Source organism: Podarcis liolepis, assembly GCF_965112155.1.
Source record: "Podarcis liolepis genome assembly, chromosome: 1".
NCBI classification, from domain to species: Eukaryota; Metazoa; Chordata; class Lepidosauria; order Squamata; family Lacertidae; genus Podarcis; species Podarcis liolepis.
In genome coordinates this window covers 3,629,200-3,642,391 of record NC_139554.1, presented here as the reverse complement: position 1 = coordinate 3,642,391, position 13,192 = coordinate 3,629,200, and the positions used below count along the sequence as shown (strand labels likewise).

The following is a 13,192-nucleotide window of genomic DNA, read 5'->3' as shown; positions in this document are numbered from 1 at the left end:
TGCAACAACTTTCAGAAATTGGAAGGTGAATATATATATATGCACCTTGGGTTCCTGATTTACATCCTACATTGTTCACAGGAATAGGCAGCTTTTGTCAGCCAAGGAAGCAACCTTTGGATGAACATGGAAGTAGCACAGATGAGCAACTTGTGAAATGCAGGTTGTTATGTGCAGCTCACTCCTTTAAAAAAGAGAGAGAGAGTTATAAATATCATGCCTTTACTTTCTTCTGCAAAAGGTAACTTCCTAGTCCTTATGGTGGCAGAAGCAAGGCTGAATTTGCAAGTGCGCCCTCAATAAAATAAAAAACAATCTGATCTTGCAGTCGGTTGTGCACAAATTGAGGATGGGTGCACCAGGTTTTTCAGCTGGGCTAATTAATGGTCAAGTCTTCCTTGAAGGAATTGTTCCGAGAAGTGGCTCAGCATTCTCAGAAGTGCAGTCCCCAAAATTCCTTAAGGGAGGCATCAACAGCTCAATCAGTATAGCTTAATGCTGCTGGCTTACCAAAAGCTCCACAAACCCGGTGGGGTATGTGGGATCCCCTCCCTGCTCCACCCTAGGACTCCTTGAGGTCCACCAGCTGGAGCCAAGCACAAAGGAGTGACTTACAAAGAAGGTCAGACATACACTGAGAATTAAGGAAGGGGTGGGAGTTGCTTATTATTATCATTGTCATTATTTTATTTTATTTATACTCTGCCTATCTGGCTGGGTTGCCCCAGCCACTTTGAGCGGCTGTTGTTAAACAATTCGGAGACAAAAAACGCCGGGTGATCTATTGCAAAAGAGATCCACAAAGCACTCCCTATCTGCCTTCTGCCCGCACCGCAGTCAGCCCCCTCCTTTTGCTGTCTCTCCCAAGTCTGCAGGACCAGGCGGCATGTCTGGCACCTGGTAGACAGCAACATGTTTCTGTCAGGCTCCAGTTCTCCAGTCTTCTTTGTCTAGCCCTTAGGACTCTCCCCAGGCCTTCCTCCTCAGGCTACCCTACTCTTTCCAGGGTATGTGTCCTCATTGCTTCTCCTTAAAAAGGTAAAGGGACCCCTGACCATTAGGTCCAGTCGTGACCGACTCTGGGGTTGCAGCGCTCATCTCACTTTATTGGCCGAGGGAGCCAGCATCCAGCTTCCGGGTCATGTGGCCAGCATGACTAAGCCGCTTCTGGCGAACCAGAGCAGCTCAGGGAAACATTGTTTACCTTCCTGCCGGAGCGGTACCTATTTATCTACTTGCACTGGCGTGCTTTCGAACTGCTAGGTTGGCAGGAGCTGGGACTGAGCAACGGGAGCTCCCCCCGTTGCAGGGATTTGAACTGCCAACCTTCTGATCGGCAAGTCCTAGGCTCTGTGGTTTAACCCACAGCGCCACCCGTGTCCCTTGCTTCCCCTTAAGGGACTGCAATAATACCTCTTGCTTGGGGGGGGGGAGGATGTGTGTGAGAGTATGTGTTTCTGTAGAAACCTCTGACTTCTGCATAACTGGGAATGCCACCTTCTGTGCAAACGAAAGGGCTGCATCCTGCGGCCCACGTGCTTTACAAACACAAATACCTTTATCGGCATTATGAGTTAAAACATTTCAAAACACTAGGATAAATTTAAAAGGGACAGGGGTGAGGCTGTTGTGGATCACAAGGTACTTGATTGTCCTGCTTCACCCTTGTCTATGCCCTAGAGAGGGATGATTAATTAAGAACCCTTTCGGGTAAGAGGCTTTATGCCTCTGGCTCTGCATGCAGCCTCCAGAAGGTTGCCCACGAGAAGATGTGGCCCTGGGACTGCGAAAGGCTCCCCACGCCTGGGCTACAAGCCCAGGAGGGGCATTTGGGTTCATTCAAAAGCTCCAAGGGGAGGTGGGGGAGGTCTTGGCTCTTCCTGCCGCCTGACAGCGTTTTTGTCTCCCCCACGAAGGATGGCTCCGGAAGTTGCAGCTGTAGAAAAGAACGGCGGCTACAACCAGCTGTGCGACATCTGGGCGGTGGGCATCACGGCCATCGAGCTTGGAGAGCTGCAGCCGCCCATGTTTGATCTTCATCCGATGAGGTATGTGGACAGGAAGGGCTCCTCTCCTCGCCCTGAAGTAGACGAGTGTTAAAAAGAACGCTAGTATCTGAGAGCTGGAAGGGACCGCAAAGGTCATTTGTTCCAACCCCCTTGCCAAGGCAGGGAACTCAACACTCCAGTATCCTTGGGGGGTGGTCCTCCCTCCTGCCCCTAAACATTACCTAAACATTAGGAAGAACTGATGGTGTTTCCTGCCTGGCAGGGGGTTGGACTCGATGGCCCTTGTGGTCTCTTCCAACTCTATGATTCTATGATGTCCCTGCTACAGAACCTTTGGCTGGAGAAAGAGGAGAACCTCCCCCCTAGAATAATATTAGCACTCTGTAATTTGCTTTTACTGACCTGTGGTCCTCCCCCCCCAAAAAAAAAACACCCCTATTTCTTTAATTGACAGTTAACACAGTTGGTGTTATTTTTAGATTTTCTATGTTGGTATTTTTTAATTGGTATGGAAATGTGCAAGCATCATCAAAAGAGGAAACAGATTCACAACACTTCAGTCTTTTGCAAACGCAACATTTATAATATCGACATTTTTAGATGGTTGCTGATACCGTGTTTGCGCGATACTGTGAGCTTCCTTGAGTGGGCTGTGCCCCGAAAGGCAGCTCACAGATAAATGAATCAAGCCTGACCTGCCTGACTGTTCCACCATCAATTCAGTGAGTGCAATCAGGAAGTTCTTCCTAATCTTTAGGGGTGTTGTGGACTGCAAATCCCATCATCCCCAGCCAGCAGAGCCAATGGTCAGGAAAGATGGGAATTGTAGTACAAACCATCTGGCAGGCGCCACTTGGTCTACTCCGGTCAAAAACCCCTTTCTTCCCTTACAAATCCTTTCCTTCAGGTAGGTAGCCGTGTTGGTCTGACACAGTCTAGATAGATAGATAGATAGATAGATAGATAGATAGATAGATAGATAGACAGACAGATAGTCCAGTTGCACTTTAGAGACCAACTAAGTTTGTTCTGGGTATAAGCTTTTGTGTGCATGCATGGTATCTGAAGAAGTGTGCATGCACATGAAAGCTTATACCCAGAACAAACTTAGTTGCTCTCTAAGGTGCTACTGGACAATTTTTTAATTTTTTAATTTATTTCGAATCCTTTCCTTGTACAGCTGTGTTCTGCACTTCTGACGGGGTGGTTTCCTTGTATTTCAGGGCCTTGTTCCTAATGTCCAAAAGCAACTTTCAGCCTCCAAAGCTAAAGGAAAAAACAAAATGGTAAGTCTGGGAGTGCCTTTTTCATTTATTTTTTCCCCAGTGGTCTTGCGCTTGATGGTTTATGCCTTGTTCCTTTCCATACCAATAGGGGTGCTCTTTGGCTGGTGATGGTGACCCCTGAAGGTGGCTGAAAGAGATGCTTAGAATATTCCATCACATACCCCCCCAAAAGTGGGCTTAAGGGATGGGTATGGGGAGCAGAAAGAGTTTGACCTGCTGATATTGACTGGCAGCCCCTCAAATTGCCCCTCCCTCCACTCTAGTCATGGGGCAGTACAATCCTTTGATGGTTGCCTTTCTTTTTAACTGGGACATGGGTGGCGCTGTGGGTTAAACCGCAGAGCCTAGGACTTGCCGATCAGAAGGTCGGCGGTTCAAATCCCCGCGACGGGGTGAGCTCCCATTGCTCGGTCCCTGCTCCTGCCCACCTAGCAGTTCGAAAGCACGTCAAAGTGCAAGTAGAAAGATAGGTACCACTCCGGCGGGAAGGTAAACAGCATTTCCGTGCACTGCTGTGGTTTGCCAGAAGCGGCTTAGTCATGCTGGCCACATGACCCGGAAGCTGTACGCTGGCTCCCTCGGCCAGTAAAGCGAGATGAGCGCCACAACCCCAGAGTCGGCCACGACTGGACCTAATGGTCAGGGGTCCCTTTACCTTTACCTTTACTTTCTTTTTAACCAAAAGGCTCCTCACTGGATCATTTTGGACACCCCCCTGCTGCAATTCTTTTAGGGTACATGCAAAAGTCGCTTCAGGCTGGGCACACCCACCTTTGCTTTGTGCTTGACCAGGCAGAGGGATAGGCAAGAGTGGAAGTATTCTCAGTTGACCGTGCCCCGTCCTCCAGCGTACAGCTGGCGGTGCGATTAAGGGGTGAGGGAAAGGATTTTAGGCCACAAGTTTCTGCTTTCTTGCAGGCCTGCCTCTGCTCAGTCTCCGTTTTTAAGAAGTGGTATTTCTCTAGAATAAGGACAAAAGCCATTTCTGAAGTTAGGTTACCTTTCCCTCTGGGAGGTTGGTCCGCCCGACATTTCATTTGCCTCCCCCTTATGTCAGTTGCAGCCTCGTCCTACTGTGTTGCCTCCTCTCGTTGCCTGCGTGTCTTTTTCTAATAGGCTGCAGTTCAGTTGTGATCTCCATGTTAGCCATATTTTCCAGCACCCAGACAGTCAAACCACATTCTTTTGCTACAGATGTTTTTGCAGTTTGCACAACAGTTGCACTGGCCTTCTGTTCTTCCCTTCCCCTTTTTGGCAAAAAATGTAGTTAAAAAAAACCAAAAACCCAGACAGTTGGGGGGTGGGGTGGGGGGAACAAACTTGAACTTTTTTCTTAATTCTGCAGCACTACAAGGGCCAATGCAGATGGAAGGGGAATGCATAAGACTTAAGAAGAGCTCTGAGGTTGGGTCCGACCAAAGGCCCATGCAGTCATAGAAACATCTAGTGGAACCCCATGCAATGCAGAAATTGCAGCTCAAGAATCCCTGCTTCTAGCCTCTGCTTTAAAAACCTCCAAGGAAGGAGAGTCCCCCCCCCACTCCCGAAGGAGTCCATTCCACTATCGAACAGCTCTTGCCATCAGAAAGTTCTTCCTAATGTTTATCATATTTTTTGCTGTGTAAGATGCACTCTTCCCCTCCTAAAAAGTAAGGGGAAATGTGTGTGCATCTTATGGAGCGAATGCAGGCAGGAGGCTCTGCTCAGCGCTCCCTTTAAAGAGCACCGTAGAGGGTGTGTGTGGCTCTTGGGGACTTTTGGGGGAGCCTTTCTCCTGCTGCCCTGAAGAGGTCCCATAAGCCAGCAGCGATCCCTCTTGCTGTCCTGGCTTCTGGCAGCCTCTTCCGGGCAGGGGGAGCCTTCATCCTGCTGCCCTGAAGAGGCTTCGTGCGGCTATCCCAGAAGCCAGAATAGCAAGAGGCTATCCCAGAAGCCAGATCCCTCTTGCTGTTCTGGCTTCTGGGATTCAGAATATTTTTTTTTCTTGTTTTCCTCCTCCAAAAACTAGGTGTGTCTTATGGTCTGGTGCGTCTTTTAGAGCGAAAAATACGGTAGTTGGAATCTCCTTTCTTGTAATTTGAATCCGTTGGTTTGTGCCTTGCCCTCTGGAGCAGGAGAAAACCAGCGTGCTCCATCTTCCCTTTGAAAGCAGTTTGGATAGCTCAACATTTGCTATGTTGAATTCCATCCTCTATTTCAGATAGAGATGATATAATTCCTATCTTTTGCACTTGCCCCCTAATGATCAGTCAACCTCTAATAACTGGAATTAAAAAGAGTACAGCTATGAGTTATCCATGGACCTTTTCCCGATTCCTCTTAAGCTACGTAAAGGAGATAATACTTCCAGATGATGGTTGAAACAGTACCTTCAAAGTAGCTCCACGTAGAGCGCATTGCAGTAGTCCAAGCGCGAGATAACTAGAACATGCACCACTCTGGCGAGGCAGTCCACAGGCAGGGAGGGTCTCATCCTACGTACCAGATGGAGCAATGCAGGACTGGTCTGTGGATGAAGGGCAGCATACAAATTCAATAAATAATAATAATAATTCAGAAATTGGGATTCTTCATACATTATACCAGCCTTTCTGAACCTGATGCCTTCCAGATGTTCTGTACTACAAGCCCCAGCTAGCATTGCCAGTTTGTCAAGGATGATGGGGGTTGTAGTCTAGAGCATCTGGAAGACGCCAGGTTCGGGAAGGCTGCATTTATAGGAATGGTGAGGTACTACATGCAGTGCAGCCACTGCTGCTATTTATGTTGAACTTTGCCTAAGAATGCTTAGTTTATTTTATTGTTGACTTTCCTTTGCATATATGTTTATTTGTGTCATTTATATTTTGTATTTTTATTATATTCATTTTCTTATTGTGCAATGGTTGCCCATTATATAAAAAAACTTTGATAATACAGAATCTGAACGTCTTTTAATCGCCATGCAGACCCATCACATACGATAAAAGCTGCGTTCTCTCTCTCTCTCTCTCTCTCTCTCTCTCTCTCTCTCTCTCTCTCTCTCTTTCTCTTTTAGGTCACCGACATTTCACAGTTTTGTGAAAGTAGCACTTACAAAAAACCCAAAGAAGAGGCCTGCGGCAGATAAACTTCTTACTGTAAGCCTGTTTTCTTTCTTTTTTGAAAGATGAGAGTAAAATCTCATCCCCACTAGTGGAGTAAATGTTCTGGCTTCCAGGGTACACTCCAAAGACCTTGCATACTTCCTTTTTAAATGCTGTAATGCGTGATGAATATCGAAAACTTTCCAGGCATGTAAAAAGCCTCTTGTTTTTACAAAAAAAAAAAGCCTCTGTGTTAAGATTGTGCTGAGATAATTCCCTCCACTACTAGATGAATCGCGTTTTTTAAGTGTCTTAAAGACTTTAGGCAAACAGACAGACAGACACTAAAAATCCCCAAATTGACCCCTAGTGCAGAGGCTGTCAGAAAAGTGAAGAATTGGGAGATTTTGCCTTGTTTGGATGCAAGGCTAAACCATGTTGCATGTCCTGGACCAGCGCTTCTTAAACTTCTGTTAATAATAATAATAATAATTTATTATTTATACCCCGCCCATCTGGCTGGGCCTCCCCAGCCACTCTGGGCGGCTTCCATAGAAACCAAAAATACAGTAAAATATCACACGTTAAAAACTTCCCTAAACAGGGCTGCCTTAAGATGTCTTCTGAATGTCAGGTAGTTGTTTATCGCTTTGACATCTGCTGGAAGGGCGTTCCACAGGGTGGGCGCCACTACCGAGAAAGCCCTCTGCCTGGTTCCCTGTAGCTTTGCTTCTCGCAATGAGGGAACCGCCAGAAGGCCCTCGGCGCTGGACCTCAGCGTCCGGGCAGAATGATGGGGGTGGAGACGCTCCTTCAGGTATACTGGACCGAGGCCGTTTAGGGCTTTAAAGGTCAGCACCAACACTTTGAATTGTGCTCGGAAACGTACTGGGAGCCAATGTAGGTCTTTCAAGACCGGTGTTATATGGTCTCGGCGGCCGCCCCCAGTCACCAGTCTGGCTGCCGCATTCTGGATTAATTGTAGTTTCCAAGTCACCTTCAAAGGTAGCCCCACGTAGAGTGCATTGCAGTAGTCCAAGCAGGAGATAACCAGAGCATGCACCACTCTGGCGAGACAGTCCGCAGGCAGATAGGGTCTCAGCCTGCGTACCAGATGGAGCTGGTAAACAGCTGCCCTGGACACAGATTTGACCTGTGCCTCCATGGACAGCTGTGAGTCCAAAATGACTCCCAGGCTGCGCACCTGGTCCTTCAGGGGCACAGTTACCCCATTCAGGACCAGGGAATCCTGGTTGCGCTGCAGGCTGCTGTTCTGGCTGGCATGTGTTTTGGGGACATTTTCTTGCCTTACAGTTGCCGCACGGAGACAGCGCTTGAAAGCCTTTTGATATAAAGCTCAGCCTCCTGTGTTTGGTCTCTGCTGTGCTCACAATCCATGCAGGGGAGAAGCTACAGAGGCAACCTCTGATTTCCACGCACATGAAAAGAGAAACCTTTCTTTGGGGCCTGACTCTGCAGCAAGTCTTGCAGTGCTGAAGAAGCAAGCTGCCTTTTCATTTAAGTTGTAATATGCAAACTTCAGCATGCCTTAGACATCTTGAAGAAGCCACATGTGATTGCTCCATTTATTTATTTTTAATTAAGTTAGTTAGTTGCTTTCTCTTGCTCAAGGCAACTCCGAGCAACTTACAAACAAACAACAAAGCCCAAATAGAAACATTGAAACAAAGGTGTAAAATACACTAAAAACATAATGATTTTATTATTAAAACTAAAGAAGAGCCACTTCAATAATAATAATAATAATAATAATAATAATAATAATAATAATAATAATAATAATAATAATAATTTTTTATTATTTGTATCCCGCCCTCCCTGGCCAAAGCCGGGCTCAGAGTGGCTAACAACAAGTAAAAGTAGCACAGTGTACATAAAATCACAGAGTCAATTAATTAAATTATATTCTAAAATCATTCTAAGAACGGGCGGTCAGGGATGTCTATAAAACATTGTAAAAAGCTTAACCACAGTCATGAAATCAGCATGTACTGTGGTTTTGGGATATTCTCTCAAAGAATAACTAGGCATAATGTTTATTATTATTATTATTATTATTATTATTATTATTATACATTTATATACTGCCTTTTCTTCTAAGGAGCTCAAGGTGGTGTGTGTGGTTCTCTTCCTCCCCATTTCATCCTCACAACAACCCTGTGAGGCAGGTTAGGCTGAGAGATGGCAACTGGCTCAAGGTCACCCAGTGAGCTGAGTGGCGAGATTCGAACCCTGGTCTCCCATATCAGAGCCCATCACTCTAACCCCTACACCCCACTGGCTCTCCTAAACACCCGAGGCGCAGCCTGGGGAAAGTTCCTGTTCGCGGGGGCAGCTAGCAGACGAAGGATTTTAGCTTTATGGTAGGGCTTTGGTTTCTGTGCAGAAAGTCCCTTGTCCACGCCACAGCTTCTCCAGGGAGCTGAAGAGCCTCTGCTAGCTGGTGTAGACCAGCGCTTGCCAAACTGGTGCCCACCGCAGCTGTGCTTGCGAGGCCTGATGGGAGCCATGGTCCATCTGGAGGGCACCCAGGTAGCATTGGTATAGGCTGGTTTGAACTGGTCAAGGCTGGTTTGTGCTTGTCCAAAGCAGTTTGAACAGGTCTAGGTTTGTTTGAATTGGCACAAGCCAGTTTGAACAGTTCCAGACAGCTTCGAGCAGGTCCAGGCCGGTTGGATCAGGTGCAGGTCATTTGAAACTGGACCAAGCTGGTTAGAATGGGTCCAGGGCGGTTGGAACAGGTCTATGTCGCTTGGATCCAGCCCAGGCTGACATGGACTGGCAAGTCCTGAAGTCGCCCTCTCATTCTTTCCATGTGTGTATATTTTTTAGCATACCTTCGTTGGGCAGCCCGGTCTCTCTCGGTCGCTGGCCGTCGAACTGTTGGACAAAGTGAACAATCCCGACAACCACCCTCATTACGCCGAGGCAGATGATGACGATTTTGAGGTGAGCGAGACCCTCCTCTGGGCAGTTCCCTCGCCTTTAGGCCTCGTTCTCCCTTGGAACTGGCGAGCCTGGGAGTCTTGCGTAGGTCTTCATTATGGGGAGCTTACACGAGGGAATGCTCCCTCCGTGGGGGAAAAATCCCTTTGCAACTATGAACATGCAGCCATACGGTTATGTGGGGCACCCCATTTCCCTTTGGTGGGCAATGAAACCTTGCATGTGTCACTGCCTCTAATCTCTCCCTTTCTGATTCCTGCAGCCACACCCGGTTATTCGCCACACCATTCGCTCTACCAACCGGAATGTCAGAGCAGAGAGGACGGCGTCTGAAATCAATTGTGAGCTTCTCCTCTATTTTATTTTATTTTATTTTATTTATTAGCAAAAGCATACATCTATACATACACTGAATAAGACATAACGGGGGGAAACAGACACAAAAACAAAGGACAAAACAAAAAACATTCATTAAAAATCAATAGAAACTAACCTTGCAGTATTTGTTCTTAGACTGATTTTGGTCTTTACTTATACATTCTAATATTGTCTGAAAATCTAAGATTTATTTACTAATATAGTTATATCATGCGAAAACAAAAATTAAGAAAAAAGAAAGAACGACTAAGTTGACGTAACAGCTTTAACAATAAAAATACCTATGTATTGATAAGTAGTGGTGCCTCCCAAGACGAAAAGAATCTGTTCTGTGATTCTCTTTGTCTAGCGGTTTTTTCGTCTTGCAAAGCAAGCCTATTGACGGATTAGCGGCTTTTAGCGGCTTTTAGCGGCTTATCTGCTGATCGGATCAGCTGATAAGCGGCTTAGCGGCTTAGAAAAAGGGGGGGAGGAAAAAACCCCGCAGGAACTCGCAAGACATTTTCGTCTTGCGAAGCAAGCCCATAGGAGATTCGTTTTGCGAAGCACCTCCAAAACGGAAAACCCTTTCGTCTAGCGGGTTTTCCGTCTTGCGAGGCATTCGTCTTGCGGGGCACCACTGTAATACCTTTTCATTTTGTTATATTATTGACTTCCTTCTACCTCGTTACGGTTTCTGTTTGATCATTCCTGTTTTTACCCTGTATTTAATTGTTTCATCTTCATTTTGGAGTGAAGAGAAAATATTTTACTTCACTTCTCCTCAATTTTAAAGCTAAACGTCTGCCTCCTAATTTAGCATCATCTTAAGTGTTCATTATTACTCCGGTGTGTGTATGTGTGTGTGTGTGTGTGTGTGTGTGTTGATGATGATGATAAGGATAAGGATGATTTACTAGTCTCAATAATTCATCTGTTGCCAAAAAGGTCTCCAAGAGACTTCGATTTAAAAACTGCCTATCGCCTTCTATGCAAATAGTAGTCTGGGATAAGATCTTGCATTATTCGGTTATATTGCCTGAACACCGGCTGCAAGGTTTGAGTGGGATAGTTGATTCTTTATCTGTTTGAAATAATTTGTAAGAGTGTGTGTGTGTGTGTGTAGCTATAGACATAGATTCATTCATATGTTTTTTAAATTGTATTTTAATCAACTTGTTTTTCTTATTGGTTGTTAGCTGCCCTGAGCCCGGTCTTGGCTGGGGAGGCCAGGGTATAAATAAAATTGATTATTATTATATAAAATTTAACCAACACCTACAATTCTTTTATACAGTGGATGCTTGGGTTGCGAACGTGATCCGTGCGGGATGCACATTCGCAACCCTCGTCTGCACACACGCGGGTTGCGATTCGGCGCTTCTGTGCATGTGCGACCGCCGAAACCCGGAAGTAACCCATTCCGGTACTTCCAGGTTACGGGGGTCCGCAACCCGAAAAAACGCAACCTGAAGCAGCTGTAACCCGAGGTGTGACTGTATATGAATGCAACACAGTCTTAGGAAGCTTTGGCAGCACAGTAATAGCAGAACAATACCAGCTCTGTCCATCAAAGGCCTGGCAGGAAAGGTAAATCTTCCCCTGGTGCGAAAAGGATGCCAGCGAAGCCACCAGGTGGTCCTCTGGAAGAGAGCATTCCACAGATGGGGATCCAGAAATGGAAAGGATGGAGCAAAGTTCTCTGAACTTCTTCATTGGCCCAAGAGACCCTTCTAGGCAGGCTGCTCCGAGTTGCTCATGAAGTGGTAGCTGTGTGCCAAAAAATGGTAGCTCTGCCTCCTGACCTGTGCGCTGCTCTCCTCAAAATCCCTTGGCAACGTGTGGTTGATCCATGTTATTGCCTCACCTAAAAGTGGATTGATTGGTTGATTAAAAAATAAATTTATATGCTGCTAAATCATAAAAATATATCAAAGCGCATTACAACATTAAAAAGATAAAAACCATAAAAGAAAAGTGTAAAAAAAACACCAAATCAACCCAAAAACAATTTAATAGCAAAAAAGAAAATAAAAAACTTTCAGACGGCAGGAGATTCCTTCCCCTCTGCTTTTGGGCCAGGTGCCCACAATCTCAATTGTTTTATTTTAGTCTCCAAAAGAAATTGGTCGAGGATTCTACCATGATTAAAATTCTCTTTACGTTGCCTTCTTGCCTAACGTCTCTTCAAAGCATGCCGTTCCAGATGACAGAGTTGGTAGTTGATATTCCTTCAAGCAGACACACTCCTTGGTAGTTTCATTTTTGCCGGGGGATAGTTCTTGGAATCGCAGCCCCTCAGAAAGAGTAGCGTTTCAGAAGAGAGTGTTTCAAACCGAAAACAAACCCCTCTACCTTTTCAGGCATGTTAAGAAGAAGTACTCTTTAATAGTCCGGTAATAAAACTATTTAATAGGCTCTTCTAAGCCACTTTGAGTCCCTGTCAGGGAAGAAGGTGGGGTATAATTAAATATATCATCACCATCTAAGTGGCTTATATTAATAACTTTGAACATTTTTGCTATGCCATGGGACATTGCAGTTGGAAGAAAAGCCTTGTAAAAGTTTTGTTGATAAAGTTGTAAATGCCTCATGTCTTTCAGTTGACAAGCTGCAGTTTGAACCGCCTCTAAGGAAAGAAACAGAAGCGCGAGATGAAGTGGTACGGATTTGTTTTATTTTTATTTTTTATTTAGTATTTATATATACCACTTCATATCTCTATAGAAATCTCTAGATGAGTTCACCACATGCTACATGCACACACACGTCCCCCAGGGGTTTGCAGAACGCAGATTGGGATCTACTGGTGATTATGCAGTAGATTGGCAAAGGGTTTCTGGCTCCCAGTTTAAAACCAAAATCGCATTTGGATAGAAACTGTTTCTCAGGCGGCTAGTCCTAGTCTTTATAGCCCTGGACCTTCTTCCAGAAGGCAGAAGCTGAAAGAGATCATTTCCGGGGTGCGCACTATCCTGCACTATCTCTGCAGCTTTCTTATGGCACCTGGAAGCATAGATTTGATCCAAGGTGGGAAGAGTGCACCCAGTTATTCTCTCCGCAGTCTTTACAACGCTGGACAGCATTGTTTTTTCCCTGGCCGTGCAGCTCCCAAACCACACACACAGACCATAAGTTAATACGCTCTCCACAGTGCAATGGTAAAATGCCATCAACAGGTCCTTTGAGAGATTATTTTTCCGGAGGATTCTCAGAAAATATAACCTCTGTTGTGCTCTCTTCATCAGGTCTTTACTGTTTTTGAGGCTACTGTTGATAGCCTCAAGCCCACCCGTGGCCTTTGGCCATGCGACCGTTGAGGCCTGGCGTTGGGCTGGTCCCCAGTCTGTGCCACGCCTTTCCTTGTGTACATTTCCCAGACCAGAAGCAGAACCGAGCAGAAATCCAGAAAACGCTACTCCTGAAGCAGAGCCAGGGAATAGGGCCTGAATGCGGATTGTATTATAGTGGGGTGCCCTCATTAGATGTTAGCTGGAGACATTGCTCA

At 45.8% G+C, this 13,192-nt stretch overlaps 1 protein-coding gene across 2 annotated transcripts in view; it reads left to right on the top strand.

Annotated features, from left to right (window-relative positions):
* MAP4K5 (mitogen-activated protein kinase kinase kinase kinase 5) overlaps nt 1-13,192 on the top strand; it is a 98,678-nt gene that overhangs the window by 53,114 nt on the left and 32,372 nt on the right. For both annotated transcript variants that reach the window (XM_083514739.1, XM_083514740.1), the window contains exons 10-15: nt 1,917-2,048; nt 3,233-3,295; nt 6,333-6,414; nt 9,214-9,330; nt 9,590-9,668; nt 12,288-12,346. In XM_083514739.1, coding sequence (XP_083370865.1) covers nt 1,917-2,048; nt 3,233-3,295; nt 6,333-6,414; nt 9,214-9,330; nt 9,590-9,668; nt 12,288-12,346 — 532 coding nt within the window. The remainder of the gene's footprint in view (nt 1-1,916; nt 2,049-3,232; nt 3,296-6,332; nt 6,415-9,213; nt 9,331-9,589; nt 9,669-12,287; nt 12,347-13,192) is intronic.